The following is a 22777-nucleotide window of genomic DNA, read 5'->3' on the forward strand; positions in this document are numbered from 1 at the left end:
GTGGAAAACAACCCACAAAAATTCTTCCCTAGCATGCTGGAGCAGATTATTTTGGTACAAACATAGGGTCAACTATGGTTTTGCTCTGTCAATCCACAAATGTCAATTAAATTCTCATATTGTTAATCTCTATGATAAGCACTAAAATACAATAAATGTGATACGGAAAGGTAAAAGGTAGCCCTGACCTTCACAGTGTACATTCTAATGGCAGAGGTATTTTAAAGTGACAGGTAAGAAATCTGTAGGTTTCTGGCTCTTTTTGATAGTAACTTTTCAAATGCTGCTCTACTTTTACATTTTAAAATTCTATGTATTATCAGATGATCAGACATACCTAAAGTCAAATGTAAGTATATGACATATTTTCTAAATGACTGAGTCAATTTTCCACAACTGTGGATTTTCACCAACAGTACTCGTTTCAATGGAATAGATGGTCAAGAGGTAACTATGTGGCCAAGGGCATTTCTTTAGAGTTCAATTTTTTTCCACATTACAACGTGTATTTTTTGACATACCTTGTGACTGCCAGGAAATTTCATTTTTTAAATGAAAAAATTTTAATACTGACTTTTTATTTTAAATAATTTATTCCCATCTGCCAATAAACATTTATTTATATTTTTATTTTTCACTTGAAATGACAGCATAAAGCACCTTCAGAAGACTATCTTCAAAAAACCTCCTATTATTAAACATGTCACAATGTAAGAATGACAATACAGATTAAAAATAAACCAAATTGGTTCAAAATTAAAAAGTTCATATTGAAGAATCATACATAATTTATACAGGAAACCCTGGAGAAATGAACAATAAAACTAATTCTGTGTGTTTAAAGCTATAAAAATTATAAATAGTATATCCCTAACTAAATTCACTCAAATAATTTGCTGTGTTACCTTTAGTATGTTACATAGCCTTTAGGGTCTGGATGCATAATTCACTGGTGTTAACAAGAATCTATATCAAAGAGCTAACTAGGAGAACAGATTTAAAAATTAGTACATAAAAAACAAATGGTTGCTCTACAGATGCTTATTAGCCATAGTTGTAATGATAACGATAAATAACTTCAGAGCATAAGCCTCAAATCATATTGAGAAAAATAGACAAAACACATATAATCGAGCTAATATTTCTCAAAATGTATTATCCTACTGTTTTACATGGAAATATTTTGACTAAGGCAAAATTTAAGATAAAGTTAGAACTCAAATAACTAAAAACAAACCACATGAGATGGTACCTATTATTGGTGTAAATAATATTATAGGTAATATGAAAAGCAGATTTAAATATCATAGTTTTATAAGAGTAAGTCTACTTAGAGTATGCCCCTTGGTTAAAAAAACTGAGAACTACCTATAAGGAGGCTGCTGATTGTATAATGAACAGAATATCAAGTATTCACATTCAGTTCCTGTCTAGGTAAATGTTATGCATCTTCATGTGTTTCTAGGACAATACTGGTAAGTTTAGTGCTACATAGAGAAAGGAGAAGAGCCAAGTGCCCCGAGAGGTCTCATTCCAAGTAGGAAAGGCAATACAATCCAGGCAAACTTACATCTGGCTACAATATGATGGTCTCATTTTAAGGCAGGGCAGGTATTGTTACTGTCAATGTGTACATATTTCCACAGGTATATTAACAATTAAATATTTCCTAAGAGTATGGCATTTTGAGGAGAATTAAGAAAAAGGACATGTGTGAAGGATAAAATCCCAAACAAAAAGGCAGTAGGGTAGAATAGATGAAAATAAATCCCAGGATACAAGAAGGTGGTGAAAGCCTAACAATACAGGCTGCAGGTTGAGGATGGAGCCCTTCAGAATGCATGTATACAGATTCAAATGAACAAAGATCATTATCTGAATAGCATAACTAGCAAGATCCTAAAAATCCACACTAAATGCACATTTTGTGTACCTATTACATACATTTGTATTTCAAAGTAAGTACTTGAAAACTCCAGACTACAAATGACATAACTGTTAAGACAATCTTAGTGTTTTTGTACTTTTGTTTCTTTTTCACTGTAAACTCAACAAACATTTCAAAACACAAATGGAAGAGAACCAACTGCATAAGAAATTCTGAATTTCTGCCACATAGATTTTTTTATAAAGAAATACGGATATATGTTTAAGAAGGTAATAATAAATTTCTGTGTCCCTTATGCATTTCCATCCCTCTATTTTTAAAATGTATTATTGATGCTCTTTTTTCACATCTATCACTACCTACCAACTCACCAAATGCTCAGTGGAAGCTTGTTTTTATAATAAATACGTATGGCCAAACAAAACAAGTTAAACACATTGGCCATACATGAAAAGGTATAGCTGGTTCTGTCAATGAGATAGAAGGCATGTTTCATTACTGATTTTTTCAAGTCATAACTAGTCACTGTTTTTTTCTCTTTGTTTTTTTAATCAAATTTCACAATGAGACACAAAATAATTTATTAGTAGGTATGCATATTTCAAGACATTTTAAAAATATTTATAATGCGCTTCAGAAAAATTACTTAGGAGGGAAATGTGAGAAGAGGGAAAACCAAGAATTTCAGTAAATTTATGAATATAATTCATAAATATTCAGTATAAAAAGGTCAAAATTGGAAACTCAGAATTGGAAGCAACTTCAAAGATCATTTAGTCTAAGTCATACTTGACCAAGAGTTTTCCCTGTAACACTGAACAAATTTGGCTTGTGCTAGGAGACCTATTGTGAGGGAAAATCCACTCTCCTGAAGCAGTCCAACCTACTTTTGGATAGTTCTAGGTTTTAGAAAGCTTTGAGTTCTCAAGAGATCCTATTGTATTAAGAAGTCATAATTACGAGAACATTTGGGAAAAGATTTCTCACTTTTAACACCAGCAGCATGTTGGTCCTGTGCATAAAAACCAAACTGTCACCTCCCCCCTCCCCAAAAGGGAAACTGTATTAGAATATTTATTAATGCATAATATTTGGAAAGGACTTCTCATAACTCACAATTTTCTTTCTCTTGTCCTGTTCTGTAGGTGGCTCCTCATCCTCTGTTACTTTGGGCTCTTCAAAATGAGACATCAACATGCAGCTAAGAATTTAATAACCAAAATTAGACATATGGACAATAAATCAAACTTACAAGTTTTTACATAGCTAACTCAAAAGTGTAACTATACAAAACTGATACAAAAGTCTGATGTAAGTAAATGTAAATTAGGAAGTGTCTATTCCTATTACATTAAGATTTTTCATTTTACAACAATAATAAATCCTATACTATTTTGAATGTATTGATTTAGTAAGAGTCACAAAATTTCCTTTGTGGGAATAAGAAGCTAAGCCTACCCCCCCTGCTGCCCTAAGAACCTCCATGAACTTTAACTGTAAAAGCAGTAGAAAACATTACTGCACAAAACTATGAAAGTCTGATGTAACTAAATTAGGAAGTGGTTATTCATGCTACATTAAGAGTATTCATTTCACAATTACAATAATAATAAATTAAATTCTATAACATTTTGAATGTAATTGATTTAATAAGAGTTGTAAAATTTCATATGGAAAATAAAAAGGTATTCCCCAACCCCAAAGAAACCTCCATGACCTCTAACCATAAAAGCAGTAGAAAACATTACTCATAATAGTTCCACTAATTATTCTGTGGAAAATCATCACATAAAAAAATTGACTTTACACTGTTCATATCTGATTTAAAATAATACAGAATACAGCTCATTTAGTATTCCACTCAGGACACGTCCAAGAGTCAAATACCTGTTTTTTGTGTGAGGTTTGCAGGTGCAGCTATCATATGACTTTAGTACATCTAGAAAACGCCATACCAATAATCAGTGCAATGTAAAATGTATGCCCAAATATGAGACATCACTAAGAAGCGACATCTGGTATTCATTAATGAGAATTATGCTTTAAAACTCACTACCAGGAGATATAGGGTGCCTGATGAAGATTCCAGGAAGTCAGAAGTTTCCGGGCAACACATGGATCACAAAGAAAGAATTGCCATTTCCTGACTTCCTTTCTCACAAAGACATTGAGATAATTAGAACAGCAAAGCCAGCAGGAGTCAGGACTGGCTTGAAAGGAGCTAGTCTTTGCCCTTTGGCTTCAGAAAATTTGGCAGTGCTGAAACTTTCTGGGTCTCTGGCAGCTGCCCTGGCAATCTTCCTTCCCTCTACTCACACAATAACCACTCTAACTGAGGTCCTAATCATCTCTTACCTGAACTCTTCTCTCAGTCTCTATAAATCTCCACCCTCTTTAATTCATCTCCACAGGCATGTCAAAAGGATATCCCTAAAACAAAGGACTATGTCATTCCCCTAACTCTTGAACTCTAAAGGCTCCCTACTACCCCTAGGCTATATCAAACACAGCCTGTTTTGGTCAGCTCTTAAAGTCCTTCAAGATCTAGATTCTAACCCACCTTTGCAGGCTCATTTCACATTACTTTCCTTCATGCATCCTACTTTCTAGCCAGATTGTCTGGTTGGCTAGTCCCAGTGCATGACCTTCTATCTCTCTTCATAACAGAACAGAGTTCAGATTTGGAATCAAACAAACTGAGCTAGAATTCCAGCTCTGCTACTCGCTGTCAGGGTGACCTGGAGCAACTCCATTCAACCCTCTAGATCTCAGCTACCAAATATCTGAGGATGTATTTGATAGCCTCAAAGGTACCTTCTACTTCTAAGTCTATGATCCTACAATCTTCTATCTTATTGTCAGTTTCACTTCACATAATTTCTAACTTCAATCAAAGCTCAGTTCAAGTGTCAATTCCCACAGGAAGCCAGCCTTGATTTCCCTAGTTATAGTCTTTGCCCTCTAGCAATTACTTTGACTGTATTTTATATTTAATTTCTTATATACATTATTTTCCCTTAATAGAAAGCTCCTTGAGGACAAGACTGTTTCACTAGTCTTTGGATCTCCAGATCCAGCACAGTGTTTGAAGCAATGCAAGTATTTAATAAATGCTCAATGAAAAAATTAATGTTTTCACCCCCATGGCCTCAACTCCTAGCATGATGATGCCCAACAGTGTCCCAAAAGCCTTAGTGCAGTTTTAAGCAGTTAAAACTTGAAGACTTTGGGGACATCCTATATATCTTCAACCCTGATCTCTCTCCTTAATCTCCAGACCTAAATTTCCACTGTCTGTAGACAGACATCCCTATCTCAATATGTATCTGGCACTTCAAATTCAATTTACTAAAACAAAAAAAGTCAAGTTCCCTTATTTTTTCCAGAAAATCTATTCCATTCTAGCTGTCTGTTCTCTGTAACTACATCACCCAATTTCCCATGTTCCATGTGTTAGTGCTACCATTGAATCCACTTCATCATCACTTCTCACACCCAATCAAGTTACAAGTCCTGTTGATTCTACCCATGCAAAGTCACTCATACTGTTCTTCTCTGGACTAACTTCAGTGGAGACACAATTACCACATGATTAGACTACTACAAAATCTTCTACCAGGTCTACCTGCCTCTATTCTCTCCCTCCTCCTCTTCACACTACTGACTGAAAAAAAATTCTTCTTTAAATGATTTGGTCATGTTTTTCCTCTGTTCAAAAATTTGCTGGGCCTGAAATTTAAGGATTTTTGCTTTATAATTTATGCCGCCCTATGGTTCTAGTTTTTAATGTTATACTATTCCTATGAAATAATCTTTGCTCCAGCTAAATTAAACTGGACTTTTTACTTCCTACTAGATGAAACAAGTATAGTTCCTGTTTCTTTTTGTATGTAGCTGACCACTTACTCTCTTATCTAAAGAACTCTATTATTCATTTGTATTTGACACATAAATGCATATAAGTGAATGAAAAAAAATCCAACCACTTCACTTTATAGAAGAACATATTTAGGTCCAAGAAGACAAAAAGGGTGAGTTGCACAGCCAGCATTTAAATTCAAGTACCCTCTGCCTCCCAATTCAGCTTTCTTGCCACTGAACTTCTACAAAACTCTTTCTTTTAGCATACACTTTATTTTAATCTCTGGTCATAATGATGTCAGATTTTATGAGTTTTTTCCCTCAATGAACTGAATAGTTTCGTCTGGCATCCTAAAACACAGTCCAATTTAAAAACAAATACCACAGCAGTTACCATATCAGCATTTTTTTCCTCTTACCTAATATTACTTAAAGATAAGAAAAATACACTACAGGCAAAAAAAGCTATACAGCAGATGATTCTCTTAAGTTATTTAATAATGAAAAAGCTTATTCTTACAGTTATGAAGACATTAGCTAGTTAAAAGCTGCCAGTATTCTTAAATACTCAAAATGAGATTCAATTGTAGTTCTTAAATCTTCCATACAGTTTCAACTTCTTAATCTTTCTATACAAAGACCTGCATCAAGATCTTACTAATACAATGCTAAGTCTTGATTATCCATGATTATAGAAGGATTGTGGAACATTCATAAGTGTAACATAAAATAGCTAATGATCTGCTTAAAAACAAAGATTTAAATTAAAAATTTTTAAGATAAAAATGCCTCTTCATGAAAGTATGTAAAAATATAATCACAGAACTACAACTTTAAAATATAAATTTCAGTATGAGAATATCATCATATAATCTTGTAAGGGTCTTATAAACTTGTCATGTAGTAAAACCAGAAAATTTCTTTGCCAATATTCTAATTATTTAGGACTAGAACCAGTCTTGAGTGTTGAGTTTTAGCTCTCACATGAGCATCCAGAAATCATCTGTCCTAATAATAGCTCTTGGGTTTCCATACATTTCAGGTTAAGGGTATGAACAGGTGCTTTGTTAAAGAAGTTTTTAAAGAAAGTCACTCCAAGAACGGGGAATAATCACTTAAACAAACTGGTTCATCACAGATTACAAAAGTGTTGGTTCAGTTTTAAACAGCAGTAGCTTTTTTTACGGGTGCAAAAAAAATGGTTTTTTCCTTAGCATTAATTCATTCTAAATTGGGAGAACAATTGAGAATTTAAAAAAAACAGGAAAGACTGTCCTTTTTAAATCTATGAATAAACAGGAAGAGGAAGTTAAAAACGGAATTCTCCAAGTAACTCCGAATTTGGGGGTTTTATTTTAACGTGGCTAAAAGTCTTATAAATTCCAAATTCAGCAAGCTACCATGGAAAGACATTCAGAGAATTCATTTTCATAGATGAGGGAACTAAGAGACAGATAAATTCAGTGATTAACCCAAACTAATTAGTAAAGCTGGGTCTACTCAATTAAATTCAATACACATTTGTTAAATGCCTACATTGTACAGAATGTTGTGTTAAATAAGATATAGTGCCTGCCCTCATGGAACTTAGTGTAGGAAGAAAATAAGATACATGTGCAGAAAACTATAATACACAAAATATTAGTGTACTAGAGAGGTGAAAAACAACATATAATGGAGATTCAGTGGAAAAGACCATTATCTGCAGTGGGGAATTAGGCAAGGCTTCTGGCATCAAAGGATACATAGGAATTCAACAAGAGGGAGAAGGTTATTCCAGGAGTAAGGAATAGAATGAAGAAAGATAGGAGAAAGATTAAGGTTTGGACATATCACAGGCTAGAACCCAGATGTCCTGACTTTAAGGATATTTATATGATCTAGAAAAGAAATCTTGATATCTTCTGATTTTTATCACTTCTTCATTCCCATTGCCACTATCCAAGTCCAAGACCCTCTTTCTCAGCCTGGACCACAACATTAACCTCCCTCACCAGTTCACTTTCCCTATCTCTGATTTCTCTCTTTCCTTTCATTTTACCAATCTAAATATTACATTTCTTTCAAAACAAAAACTTAACCTAACCCTAATACATGCACCTAACAGTGCAGGGGAGCTGGGTTGGGATGGGTTAGGCTCACCAGAACCTGAAAAGGGTTTGGTGGTAATTATTATTCAGAAACATGACTGAGAGGTATAAGGTAACAGAAAGAAATATGTGGGTTAACAATCATTTTAGGGCTTGTGTAGACACTTGGTTGGGTAAAGTGAAAAGGAATGCCAGGTTCCAAGCTGGGAGCTGGGCAAAATCAGCTCAGGGACTGGAACAAGATAAACTAGGAAGCTCAAGAAAGCAATCAAGGCCGAATGACAGTAAGCCAGGTCAGAAGTGGGGAAGCTATGAAGATGGTAAAACTAGAGTTGAAGTTGGAAGTCACAGATGGGATCTCTTCCCAAAAAGTGAATTGTTCCAGTGGAATTTTTCTGTGAAGTTAAAGTCTTCTATGCCATCCTGCCCAGAAGAGGGGGTAATCTGTGCAAGAGCTAATGTGGACTCTGTGTAACTGGCTTAAAGAAGCAGAATTCAGAATACTTTAGTATAGCCACGTCTATTAGATGTCCAAATTAAAAAGATATAAATTTGTTTAAGAAATATGGAGAATGATTTTTTAAAGTACTGCATCATATTTAGCAAAAAATTTAAAGGTGATAGATACGAAATTTATCAAACAAAATTACTGTACTGTCTTTATAAATCTATCCTCCCTCTTACCAAAAGAAATGATATGGCACAGATTTAACTATTAACAAGAACCCAGTGAAGTTCATTAGTCCGCTTACTCTCTATAAGTTCCTGTTTCAGAATCTTCTGTCATGACATCATGTAGGCCTTCAACTGAAATGTTAATGATGCCACAGAATTTATCCTGGATGACTCTGTAAGAAAAAAATGGAAAGGAAAATGAGACAAGATGAGAAAGTAAACAAGCATTATTGAGAAAAATCATGTTTTAAAAGCAGAAATGAGTTCTTAAACATGTTCATAAAAAAAAAAAACTCTTAAAATATATTTCTTCAGGTTTAAAACTGCCATATTCTGAATCACACAATTCAGGAAACAACAGTAATTTTGGAAAACAAAGACAAAATATTTTCCATTCAAAATCTGAAAAATGATCAAAGTGTTCTAGCACTTAATCTGATAGCCTGAAGAGAGCTGATAGGATTGAACACAGTATCTTTAAATTCTTAACATTCGCCTATCCTAAACTCTGAGTCACCTCTTACCTTTCTACACCTCCAAACTCCATCAATTCTTTCTCTACTTTGTACATTGGCCCCCTCCTCACCATTACCACCCTAGTTCAGGATCTCAAATGTGTTCTCACCTACACTACTGTAAGATCTTCCCAATTACTCTTTTTGCCCTCAGGCTATTCCTTCTTGGAGAATCTACTCTCACATTGCTGCTCAGATGGTCATTCTATTGCATCACACTCATCTTTCTATATCCCCTAACAGTTCATAAAGCCCTTTCCATGTTATTATCTCATTTGATCCTCATGAGGTCATAGTTATTATTATTCTCAATTTACAGATGAGGAAACTGAGGCTGAGTGTGGTTACATAATTTGTTTAGGGTAACAGAGCTAGTAATTATGTAAAGACTCAAACTCAAGTCTTTCTGACTCCAATTCCAACACTGCATCAATTGAGCCATGCTGCCTCAAGATGCCATCATGTCATCAGGCACGACCACGCAAGACCAAGCAAGAGACTCCTCATCTGCTCTGCCACCCATCCTCTTCCATAGTCACCACAAGCCTAGGGCCAAATGCCCATCTCCTGGATCCCAAGTCCAAACTCCCACCATTACCCAGGGAAGAAAATCTACCCAACACTAAGCCCCTGGGAAAGACATGACCTTTCTGAGGTTTTGAGGAATATCACCTAAAAATATGCCTCACCCTCTGTAACCAGGGAGGCCTAAGATTTCAAAGATTCCTGCCATTACCATCTGGCAGGATCAGGGACATGCTACACATATTCCCCACCCCCTTTTTTTTGTCTCCAGCTCAGAGACCGGCATCAAATCAACATTATCACTATTATGAAGGGCATGACAATCTCTTGCTCTACGATTTCATAAAGAACTCTGAAGCATAAGCTGCCTACAGTAAAGTTCCTTTCCCTGGCTGCCACTTGTTAATATCCAATCAATCACACCTGCCCTATTCCCCCCAGGTCTTTATCCCACTCTGCCTTAACTTTCTCTTGTGCTCCCTGGGAACTCCCATTTTATTGATAACAAAATACCTGTCATAAAATTCACCTCAAAAACTAATTTGTATAGATTTTGTATTCAATTTTCTGTGTACATGTTGTATCCTTCAAATAGAATGTAAGCTCCTTGATGGCCAGTGCCATTTTTCTTTTTAACTCTATCATACAGGACAAGGAATGGCACCTACATATTAGCTGTTTCTAAAATGCTTTTTGAATTACTGAATTGCATGTCAGTCCTCTACTCAAAAACCTCCAGTGGCATCCCACTGTCTATGGAAAAAAGGATATAATCCTGATAATGATCTGTCTCCATCTTACCTTTCAGCTTTATACCATGCTATCCTCCTTCATGTACTCAATACTCCAAACAAACTGGGCAACTCACTCCATCGCACACTTGTTCATGCTCTTTCTCCCAAACATACCTGAAATGGTCATCTCTCCCTTTTCCATTTCTATCTGTTCAAGTTTTTCTATTCCTTTAGAGTTAATTCACGTATTGCCTACTCCATGGAGCTTTTCTTCTCTTATTCCTCAAAGTTTTCAAGGTGCTTTGCCGAGAACTCTCCTTTGGAATTATCTTATGTCATTGTTCTCTAGGTATATATGTTTCCATGTATCAAATTCTAAGCTTTTGAGAGCAAAGTCTGTGTCATAGCTATTACTGTATACCCAGGCCCTAGCATAGTGCTCTGCATATATGACGCATTTAAAATCTGTTGAACTAAAATGTTGCCAGATGTATATGGTCAGTAATCCTTCATTGGACCCACAGAAAGAGTGCATGTTCTTTGAATGATTCTTCTAGAAGTGACAGACATAAGTTGATTTAATTTTTATACAATCTTCTTTCCTCATCTCCCCTCCTCCCCAGTTTTTGGGAAAGTCAAAGGGGGTTAGGATCTATTTTTGAAATTATTAGAGGGTAAGGATGCAGCCTGTGTTTATAAAACAAACTTTTGTACTTTCTCTGTTAAAAATTCCTTGTCATCCAAGGACTGAATCTATAAACTGGGCCAAACGACTCTAATCAACTGATTTTCACCACCTTGTAATATATCACAATCACTGGCTAAATTACTTATGGCCCTCTCAGTATACCCAAAACTAAAAGTAACCTGTGGAAAACAAAAAAGGTTTAATTCCAGTAGTCCCCAGAACACTTAAAATAATTTGATAAAATGAAATGTGAGGATGGAACAAAAACTATATTTTCAAGCTACTGACTGAATTCATGACTTTTCACAGAAACAGAAATAATACATCTAAACTAAAATTAGTGCCTTTCCTGGTACTTTCCAGGCCAAACTCTGAAAATATTTTTGTCTTAAATGGGAACACACACCTTTTTATGCAAAACTACACTAATAAATCTCATGTTAATGATAATCACTGGGAAGGAAATGAGACTAGAAATCCTTAAAGGGTTTCCATTCAAATATCATAGAATGAAAAAAAGGATCAGAGACCTGAAAAACCTTTATTAAACATGAAACAGTGCTAAATAATTTCACATAAAATGATAGGAAAAATGTTTTCACATTAACTTTTAATTTTGAGAAAACATATTTTGGATTTGTTTCTAAAAACATCAACAGTAACTGATGCCTTATTCTTGCTAAATTAAAATAGAAATCCACTTTTTCTAGAAATTATTAATATTAAGAAAATGTCAGAATTTTGCCTATGGCTAGTTTTATAATGCTTTAAATGTAAATTAAGGCAAGTCTGCCTTCAATTTAGCAAAATCCTTAACTTTGGACCTTTGGGCTTCTATTCCAACTTCTTAGGGTTTTCCATTTAATTGTGTCCCTCCACCCTCTGTGCAACACCTCCCACATTTCAGATATCTTCCCCAAGAAGACTTATCTGTAGAGCCTGTCAATTTGTTGGGCTTTACCTTTGTTTTAGATAACTAGGCAATCATTGTTATAGGCATGACACATGTACTCTTACGGAAGGCAAAAAAACATAATTTAAAACTAACAAAAGTTAGTTACTGTCTCATCACTGTTAAACAGGAATTTAAAGGTGTTCAGTCGTTCAACTGTGCCTGACTCTTTGTGACCCCCATGAACCACACTGTCCATGGGTTTTCTTGGCAAAGGTACTGGAATGGTCTGCATTTTCTTCTCTAGTAGATTAAGGCAAACAGAGGTTAAGTGACTTGTCCAGAGTCACACAGCTAGGAAGTATCTGATGCTGCACTTGAACTCAGATCTTCCTGACTCCAGGCACAGTGCACTATCCACTGTGCCATCTAAATGCTTCACTAAAAAGGAATACAAAGGTACAATTTCTAAAACTGTTAATATTAAAGGCTACTGTAAGTTGTGAAAGCATTGGGTATCGCGTGTGTGTGTGTGTGTGTGTGTGTGTGTGTGTGTGTGTGTGTATTTCTGTGAAAAAAACTTCTGCCAGCAAACTTTTGAACCTAGATTTTAACTGTTTCAATAGAAAGGTTAAAATGTTTTACTTCTGTTGTACTGTGTTTACTCACCAACTGCCAAAACTGTATACTGTCTTGTTTATTGCAGGCTTAACACAACCACCACTACCAGCATCCATATCATAAGATTAGGTAAGAAAATTTCTCATTGAAAACTGTTTTCCTCTCCACTCCTATTACCATGAAACCAAAACAAAAACTATGAGAACTTGTGATTGGTAGAACATTATACAGATTAGCTGTGAACATGATTCATACACACACACTGGAGGGTTTGATCCATGTATCTATATTTATATAGATATAGAAATGTATAAAAAAGTGGCTTTATTTATTTTCTGATGTTGCCACAAGTGAGCTGGCAATAGGGAGGCAGCCAGCAGTCTGGTGACAGAGTATGGATGATGAAGAAGGCCATTTGACTGAGAAAATAGGATAGAATAGGATCATTTGTCAACATAAAAGGAGTTTGCCTTGGTAAGGAAAAGAGCCACCCTTTCCTGTGAGACAGGGGGGAAGGAGGAGATACTGGGGGGAAGGAATCCATGAGATGTAAGATGAGGAGTGAATGAGCTCTACAAAGAGCCTCATTTTTTTTTCAGTGAAATATGCAAAGTTCTCAGTTGAAAAAGTGAAGAGAGAAGGCTCTAGGGAAGGTTTGAGATGGAAAGAAAAGGTTTGGAAAAGGTGCTAAGCTGAGCGTGATAGTGAATCAATTGGGAAGGTATAAAAGTAAGGCCTTGCTTCAGTGTGGCACAAATTGAGATTACTTAACAAATCTGCAGTGGTCCTAGTCAACAGAGTTTCACAGTTTTCTTTAGCTATACTAAGCACTGGGTAAACAGGAACAAAGGAACAGAAGGTGGAAGGAACTAAAGGTTGGGCCTTGGCAAAGCGTGATCAGAGATCTAACAAGGTGGCAAGGGACTCGAATGTCAAGGATACTGTAGAGGTGAAATAAGTCAACAATGGAATGAAATGGGGAAAGGGAGGAGAGAGTAGCCAGTATAAGGATGATGGTCTAGAAAAGAACTGAGATAGAGGGATTCGAGGTCATGGCGAGGACTAAGAACAGGATTGGGCAAATAAAGCAGAAGGAAAGAAAGAATGTCACAATATAATGAGTAGATAAAAGAATTTCGTAGGTCATAAAAATGAAAGTGAAACATTTGTAGGTGATGAAAAGATAAAGGTTATGACTCTCTCAGTATGTAGCTGAAACAGAGTAGAGCAGGTTGAAGAACTGAGAAGTTATGGTATCTGAGAGAGTATCAATACATACATTGAAGTCTTCTGGCATGAGAGCAAAAATTAGGGTGGAGAGAAGACCCTTGGGGTAGGCACTAAACATACTGATGAAGGAGAGAAAGTGTCCTGGGAGTTGACAGATAACAACTACCAGAATCCTGAACGGGTTGTAAATATGAATTGAATGGGGGCAGCTAGGTGACACAGTGGATAGAGCTCTGGCCTTGCAGTCAGGAGGACCTGCGTTCAAATCCAGTCTCAGACACACAACACATGACACTTCTTAGCTGTGTGACCCTGGTCAAGTCACTTAACCCCAACTGCCTAGCTAAAAAGAAAAAAGAAAAAAGAAAAAAAAATGAAAGGAATGCATTTCAAAGGAGAAAAAGTTACAGAGAAATGATAGTAGAGGGTGAGTTTGAAGTGGCCACAGGGAGCAAGGAGTATTTCCACTCCCCCACAATGAAGATGTATGACCAGTGAGTCGGGGACAAGGATTTAGAAAGTGGGTAATGTATAAGTCAAAGTTCAGCTGGTAGTAAAAAGTATGGCCAGGGATACTATGTCATCAGGACAGACTGAGGTCTCAGTAAGTGTCAGAAGATGGAAAAGGTGACAAAGAAAGATTTAAAATGAACATTAGTGTGCAACTAACGTTTTTCCAACTATTTAGATCTGACTTTATTCTGAAAAGTGTCTTGTAATTGTGTTCATATAGTTTCTAGGTTTGTTTTGGCAGATAAAAATGAGAAAAGGACCCATATGTACAAAAATATTTATAGTGGCTCTTTCTGTGGAGGCAAAGAATTGGAAATTGAGGGGATGCCCACCAATTGGGGATAGCTGAACAAGTTGTAGCACATGAATGTAATGGAACACTATTGTGCTATAAGAAATGATGAGCAAGCTGACTTCAGAAAAACCTAGAAAGACTTATATGGTCTGATGCTGAGTGAAGTGAGCAGAACCAGGAGAACATTGTACACAATAACAGCCACATTGTGAGTGACTAATTTTGATAGATTTAGCTCTTCTCAGCAATGCAAGGATCTAAGACATCCCCAAAAGTCTCGTGATGGAAAATGCTATCTACATCCAAAGAAAGAACTACAGAGTTTGAATGCAGATCAAAGTATACTATCTGCTTTTTTTCCCTCTCTGTTTTGTTTTGTTTCTTCTTTCTTGTGGTTCCTCCTATTGGTTCTAATTCTTCTTTACAACATGACTAATGTGAAAATATGTTTAATGGGAATATAAGTAGAGCCTCTATCAGATTGCATGCTGCCTTGGGGAAGGAGGTGGGAGGGACAGGGAGAAAATTTAAAACTCAAAAGCTTATAGAAGTGATTGTTGAAAACTAAAAATAAATAAATAAATTTTAAAAATAAAATAAAATTAACACTAGTTTGTTAACTATGGAACAGGCATTACAGAGAGTATAGCAGAAGGGATAAGGAGATCTGTAACAGAACACTGTGGAAATCAGGGTGAAGGGAAAGGGATGCTGGTGATCACAAAAAAAGTCAAAGAACATACATACACACAGAGAAAGAAAGAAAAAAGAGGGAGAAAAAAAGATTGGGGTGAGGGCATAGATAGTATTTCCATTCTGCATAGCACCTAGGTATCATAAGCCTTCACCAAAACACTTCATACTTGAATTTTCTGTGTCTATAACATGATCTATGCCACAGAAATAAGCAAGGTAATGAAATGAGACATCTCTTATTAAATGGCATATAAACTTCGAGCTAGAAAGGTCTTGAGATACCCCTAGTCCAATCACCTCAGAAAGCAACTTAGTTCCACAGAAGTAAAGGAACTTGCCCTCAGTCACACAAAGAATAACTGGCCCAGAACACATGACAATGCCACTGAATTCACTTATTTTCTTCACTCATTCAAGAACGATTATTTTAAAGTGCCTATGTTGTGTAGACCATTACCATCTTTAGGTAATCTATGACTCTATCCTTCTGGAGCTCACAATCTAGAAGAGGGATATGCCACAAACAAAGGCAACTAATTCACACCAAAACATAAGTACATTTGAGAACTGCAAAACAAAGTGATATGGCAAATTCTCATGGGTTCTTTCTCTTAGAGGAGCGAAGGAGCAACAGAGGGAAGAGGCATTTGTTCAGCACCTGCTATGTGCCAGGCACCATGCTGAACACCTTAGAATGGTGATCACATTTTATCTTCACAACAACTCTGGGAGGTAGCTTCATTTTATAAGTAAGAAAACTGAGGCAATCAGAGGTTAAGTGACCAGTTCATAGCCACCCAGATAATAAGTGTCAGAGGCTGGATTTGAACTCAGGTTTTCCTGATGCTAGGCCCAGTGTTCTATCCATTGTACTTAAAGGATTTGTAAAAGCTGATCCATATGTCAATCATGTGAGGTAAGTCTTTATAGGTTATCATCCCCATTTTTTATGTGAAGAACTTAAGTCTTCAAAAACTTACGTTAGATAACCAGTGTTAGATGTTGATGGATAAGATACGGCTCCTTTCCTCAAAAACTTTACAATCTAGAAAGGCGAAGATTTTTTTTTTTTGGCAACTGAAGATGAAAAAACTTCTATCATTTTGAGAGACTACCAGACAGCTTCAAAAAGAAAGCTATAAAGTGAATTTTCTTTTCTCCGTGGCTGGTTAAAACACAATGTTGACACAAGAGAGAAAATGTACGTGGAATCATTATAAAAAATACAGGAGAGCTAATAACCAAAACCAACCTGAGGTAATCTTGGCAACGAAATCTATATCTAATGGATGAGGTTTCCAAGAGGAAGGTAAAAAGGCCTTTTTAAAAAATGACTGACATCTTACAAAATGTAATCAGGTATGAGAGGGGACTTTGTCAGGAAAGTTTGGAATCTAATGTGCTATATCAGGTAACTGATATTAAAAAAGATTTCTTTTATGCACTCAAATTTTCTTTGGAGTATCACTATCATCAAAAACAGGTCTTGAGATGAGGCAGAGTGAGATGGAATGCTTTTCTGATTATTTCTCACATACTGTAGAACAGGAACACAGTACTCTGCTTTCAGCCTCTCTCAATAACACTTTCTGATGGGACCACCACTAAATAAGCATAAGCCTAAGTCTCCTAGGCTAGTGGGTTCAAACGAGTTTTTACATAATAACTCAAATGTATACCATGTTATAAGGTTGGTAAAGCAATATCTTCACAACAATCTCTTAAGATACAAGAGTAGTCTCACTATCTGACCCTGGGCAAGTCACTTACATCCAGTTGCCTCACCCCCCCCCAAAAAAAAGATACAAGAGTAGTAACAAATATTACTTTCCCTTTTCTACAGGTCAGAAATCTAAATCTCTCTGAAATCAAATGACTTATGTATAGTCACACAGCTGGTAAATATAGGAAGGAAGATTTAAACTCACCTATCCTTACTCCAAGTCCGGCACTCCTTACAACTATGGCATGAAGAAGTCACACATAAAATGCCAAACAGAGGAGACTACCAAAACCCAACGTTTTATGTGTAATCTTACTGGAATATATTTTTTTCTGTATATTAACAAGTAATGTGATTTGATGTATGGAAAATATAACATTTGTCCATAAGCATTCTGGGAGGAAAAAAAACCCATAATAGTAAATGGTACACAAAACTTTTAAATGGGATGTTGATAAATACAAGTTTAATACTCCAAGTATGATTCTGGACCCAGAGATTTGGTTAAGTAAAAAAGAGAAGCAATTTACCAGTTGTGGAAATTAAATCTCCTTTCTGTCTTTTCTGTAAGTTCTTTCTCTTCTAAAAGTTCATTTTGTCCTTAATATTTGGGATGATGCCTCTATCCACCTTTTCCTCTCCCTACTCCTACTCCCAAACATCCACAGAGTCTTTGAGATTCCTCTAGAATACACCCTACTGACCTTCCGTTGTACGCTTTGCAATGAAAGGGGGAAAGGAAAAAAGTGAGGGGGAAAGATAACGATGGTAGGAAGACAGCATCCTGTCCTCAAGGACAGGCCTGCAGCAGGAAGAAATATTCCCTTGTATGTCCAATAGAATTTTGAATGCATTTTCACATTTTAAAAAACATTATAAATGGTAGTTCCTTAAAGTATATTAGGCTTTTAAAGGCTAGACTGGAAACCTAATCACTATCTTCGTAATCAATCAGTCGATAAGGATTTATTAAGTGCTTACTATGTTCCAAAAACTATGTTAGGCCCTGGGAATAGAAATACAATGAAAGAAATAATTCCTACTGGTAAGAAGCTTACATTTTAATATCTTTAAGATTATTTCCATGGGAAAATGAAGTACAAATTAACTACCTTACATAAAAACTTCTGGAACACAATCTACTAAAAAAAAAACTAGAGCACTATTTGTCCTTTATGCACCCAATCAAAGTTTTAATAAGTGAGAGAGGCTATAAGATGGGAAGATTCTTCAGGCGACTTAATTTAGAATTATACAAGGCCTGTTTATAGTTTGGCTGTTGAGCTTATATACAAATTTGTAATGAGGAAATACTTCTTAAGAGATAGAAATGATACACATATAAAAAAAGGAGGAATAATTAACGTTAGAGCTTTTAAAATGAGAAATCAATAGAGCACTTTTAAATGAGACAGTTGATGAGCAGTTATATATAAACCAGAGGTACTATAGTTTTTAAATGTACAAGATTAAAGCTCCTAGTTAATGAAAACGAGGACAAAATGAGTACATATGAAATACCCACATATAATACTTTTTTCTATGCTTCTGTCTCACTGTCCAATTTTTTTTTGCCTAAAACAATTATAAATGCTTCATTTGTTTTATAAAAACATGGTCTATTAATGTGACTTCATCTCTAAAATCTTTTAGTTCTTTACTTCAGATAGCTTAAAATGAAGAGATCATAAAAAGTAGCATATCTCACAAATTTGATCAGATTTGTAAGGGCCACAGAACTCTAGGCTCACAGCTCTAGATGTAGAAGGGACCTCAGAGTCAATCTTGTCCAACTCCCTTATTTTACAGATGAAGAAACTGAGACCTAGAGAGGCTAAGTGACTAAACCAAGGTCATACAAGCAGAGTTAGGATTTGAACCCCAGTCCTCTAACAACAGAGATAATTTCAAAGAGTAGGGTGAGAAAAGTTCAGAGCTCACTGTTTCCCTTTAATGTAACAGGCAGTTAAAATAAAGATAGCAATTCTTCAAACAAGCAATCAATTGTTTCTGAATATTACTATAACCAAAAGTAAGGCTTGAGATGGCATAGAGTAAGAATAGGATTCATATTTTGTGGATGTGTGCATGTAGCTAATATTTACCACTTCTAAATGAATACCACCCATAGAATACCTTTCTGCTCTTCTCTGCACTCTTAGATTACCAACTAAAATATTGGCAGTGATGACTTTGTGGAGATATTTTATTCCACAAATCCTTCAGTCTCAGAACATTGTCAGTAATAATTCTAACTCAATTCCAAATTATTTTATGTAATTTTTATAATGATTTACCCCAAAATGAGATGTCAAAAAGCATTTACAAGGAGAGTATGAACTTCTGATAGAATGAAAAAAACAAATGTTTTAGGGAAAATATTCATACACACACACACACACAAACACACACACGAACAATGGAATAAGGGATAAGAAGAAGCAATACATTTATAACATCTATGTTTGATATTTTGATTATAATTGATCAATAAGTACTTAGAAAGTACTCACTACATGCTCATTATTTTGCTACATACTGCACTATTACTAAAGTATAAAAACATCATTAATAATCAGAAACCCAATGTATCATATTTCACAGTAACACCAAAAAAAGCCATTATGCATTACTTAAATAATGCTACATTGAAATAACTTGTTATCAAAAAAATGTATTTCTGCTATTAGATTTCATGTGGGGTTTTTTTGTTTGTTTGTTTTTCTTTGGCTAGGCAATGGGGTTAAGTGACTTGCCCAAGGTCACAAAGCTAGTTAAGTATTATGTGTCTGAGGCTGGATTTGAACTCAGGTCCTCCTGACTCCAGGGCCGGTGCTCTATCCACTGCGCCACCTCGCTGGCTCTGATTTCATGTGTTTTAAAGGCAAATCAAATCTTATAGTCCACACAAAGAGTTAAGATGAATATGATTACAAGGCAGAATGTTCAAACAGGATGACCTGTGCCTGACTTTCAGGCATTATTTGTTTAGGAAATCCAACTTGTTCCATAACTGTTCTTCCTAATGGATTCTGAGCCCTAGCACAAAGTGGTTCTGTAACACTATACCTAGCTGATTGATAAAAACTGTAGTACTCTAGTTTGTGTTCGCCCGAGTTTTCTTGAGTCTTCAGTTTCTGTTTAAACTGAATAATCTTAAAGATCAGAAAAATAATCACACCACAAGCTAAAATGAAAAAAACTAACAAAATGTCAAAAGCCTGATTCAACTTTTCAACCTCCTGTGTACATATCAAAGCTGTCTCTTGTGTTAAAGAGCCAGCATTGGTTGGTAGGACACTACTATTTTCCATACTCAAGTTAACAGGGTTAAGCTGTATTTGTACCGGTAACTCTGTTGTTGTCTCTGATGGGTTCTCAAAAACATGTTCTTGAAAAAATCTACTGGGAGTTGAAGTCAGAACTCTTCCTCTGAAGGTAACACTCTCAGTTTCAGACTTTTCAAAATGTTTTCCAAATGTAGCTAATTTATGCCAAGCCATCATTAATGCCATAGTCGTGTGATGAATCTGAAGAGATTCTACTGCCCAGGCTGGTGATCCATTAGTTGGAGAAGTATCTGCAAATTCAGACGACTTAATGTAATGCAAAGCTCTGCCATGCATTGATGGAGGATTTTGACAATAGATGTTCAGAGTAATGGCTAAAGATGTTAGCCAGTCACGTAGGCTCAACAATTTGCAGCTATGGTCCCAAGGATTATAACTGGCTTGAAGATGTATCAATGAAGATAAGGATTTAAGAACTCTAGGACGCAGGTCTGTAAGATTATTAAATGACAGATTAAGAATCTTTAACGAAGCTCCCACTGTTTCAAATGTATTACCATCAATGCTGATTATTCTGTTTCTATCTAACTGCAGGTACATTAAGTTTTCTAACACTCTAAGTATGTTTATAATTTAAATTTTCCAAATCATTATGGCTTAAAATCAAATGTTTAAGATTATTAATTCCACTAAATCCATCCTTGTAAACATTTTTGATGCTTGCATTTTTCAGAAGTACATATTTCAACTTGACTAGTTCTTTAAATGCAAAAGGCTATATTAGGTCAATGGTGGTTATGAGACAAAGGAGGTTTCTTGAGGTTTTTAAGTATACCAAAAGCATCTGATGGAACCTTTGTTAAACTGTTACCTTCAAGACAGAAACGCTTAAGGTTTCCAAGATGAAGAAATACTGAATCTGATATCTTTGAAGTTTTATTATCAGCCAGATTAAGTGTCTAGAGACTAATCATTCCAAAGAAGGCACCACTTCTAAGAAGTGAGGCTATTTCTTTGCAGAGTAACATAATGAACTGAAGCGAGATCACTAAATAATCCTTTAGGAGCAAAAGCTATCTGATTAGATTGTAAACATAAATTACGAAGAGCTCAAAGTCCCTCAAATATTCCTGGATCTAAGTATTTTACTAAATTATGGTTCAGGTATAAAAAATTGTTGCTTCAAATCAATAACAGTTTTTGGATACACATAAAATACTAGAATTGTCCACATACAGTGCTATAAGAGCCTTAAGATTTATCAATTCATTAAGATCTACATAGGTTATAGTAGTTCCATTCAGACATAAAATCACTGAACTATTAGGAAAATTATTGGGAATACTTCAAAGGCCTAAGCTACAGCAGTTAATTTGTCTTCCAGTACAAAAGTGGCAATCAGATGGCCATCCCAGGATCTCTGTCTGAATCAATTAATTTAAAACAAAATAAAATTTTAAAAAAAAAAGGAAAAAAGCTAACAGAGCCAGTCTTTGGCAAGGCAGAGAAATGTGTGATTCACACATAGCCCAGTGCTTGGCTTTTCTCTTCATATGAAATTTGGCCATAAAAAGAAAAGGCAAAACTATAAATGATGCTCATCAAAGGTTCTAAAAATAAATCATGTGCTTTATTATGCCCCAAATTCTGCATTTAATCTATCCATCATTTGCATTGGTCAGGCACTAGTTATTATTAAAAGCTATAATGAAAAACATTCCACTTAACGTCTTTTTTCAACTACATGAATATTCATCTTAAGATCATGAAAAGTTAAAGAATTAGGAGTGTTATTACTTCTCAGGTAACAATTCAATATTTGAAGTATATACTTAGTTAAATATGAACAAATATTAATACAGAGACTGTCATGTAGTTTAAAATATTTCAACATATTCTCACATCATTTAACAATTCTGATCATAACCTAATTAAAGTCTAATCAGATTGTATTGAAGTCACACGAAAATATTAATTCATTATATAATCATACTAGTTCCTATAAACTACAGACTTTTCATTACATTATAATTTCTTTTTATATTTGTTAAAGTTTTAAATATACTGCCTATATTTAAATAAGAAAGTATCTTACCAAGAAACAGAAGTTCATCTTATTGTTGCTCATGTGACCAGAGGATACATTTACTTTTAAAATGAGTTAGAAGACATTGTTAAACTCCATTCTTTTACCACATTTTTTGCCCTAGCTCACTCAGGAAACAGTGTTCTTCCCAGTGGTTCCTCTATAGTGAATGTGTAATACAGAGGTTACCATGGATACAGGAAATTGAGAGACAGGAAGTAATTTTATCTGTGTTTCTGAAGTACTTGTTGGAAAGGAAATCTCAAAAACTTATTTCTTGAGAACACAGAGTTAATTTCAGTTCTCTTAATATATAAGCCCTGCTACCCCAAACATGTTTCTTACTTCATAATTTTGATTTTCAAAAAAATTAATCTTCGAAATTTTAAAGCACAAAAATATAGACAAATAAGAGTTATTATGTGAATATGTTCGTCAGTAAATGTCATATATAT

At 35.2% G+C, this 22777-nt stretch overlaps 2 protein-coding genes across 2 annotated transcripts in view; both read right to left on the minus strand.

The window, feature by feature from the left end:
• IPO11 (importin 11) overlaps nt 1-22777 on the minus strand; it is a 228607-nt gene that overhangs the window by 23898 nt on the left and 181932 nt on the right. Inside the window, exons 28-29 of the mRNA XM_021007229.2 lie at nt 8592-8687; nt 3005-3089 (exon numbers count right to left, since the gene is read on the minus strand). Of these exons, the coding sequence (XP_020862888.1) occupies nt 3005-3089; nt 8592-8687 (181 nt within the window). The remainder of the gene's footprint in view (nt 1-3004; nt 3090-8591; nt 8688-22777) is intronic.
• Nucleotides 19214-20836, minus strand: LRRC70 (leucine rich repeat containing 70). The gene has a single exon (XM_078154520.1). It carries the CDS (start codon nt 20834-20836, stop codon nt 19877-19879), a length of 960 nt encoding a protein of 319 aa, XP_078010646.1. The 3' UTR covers nt 19214-19876.

This window comes from Phascolarctos cinereus, unplaced genomic scaffold (genome assembly GCF_003287225.1).
Source record: "Phascolarctos cinereus isolate Bilbo 61053 unplaced genomic scaffold, phaCin_HiC Scaffold_4;HRSCAF=312, whole genome shotgun sequence".
NCBI lineage: Eukaryota > Metazoa > Chordata > Mammalia > Diprotodontia > Phascolarctidae > Phascolarctos > Phascolarctos cinereus.

Excerpts from the sequence above, each read along its gene's own strand:
- LRRC70 (XM_078154520.1), bottom strand. The coding sequence starts at position 20,836 with ATGTACCTGCAGTTAGATAGAAACAGAATAATCAGCATTGATGGTAAT.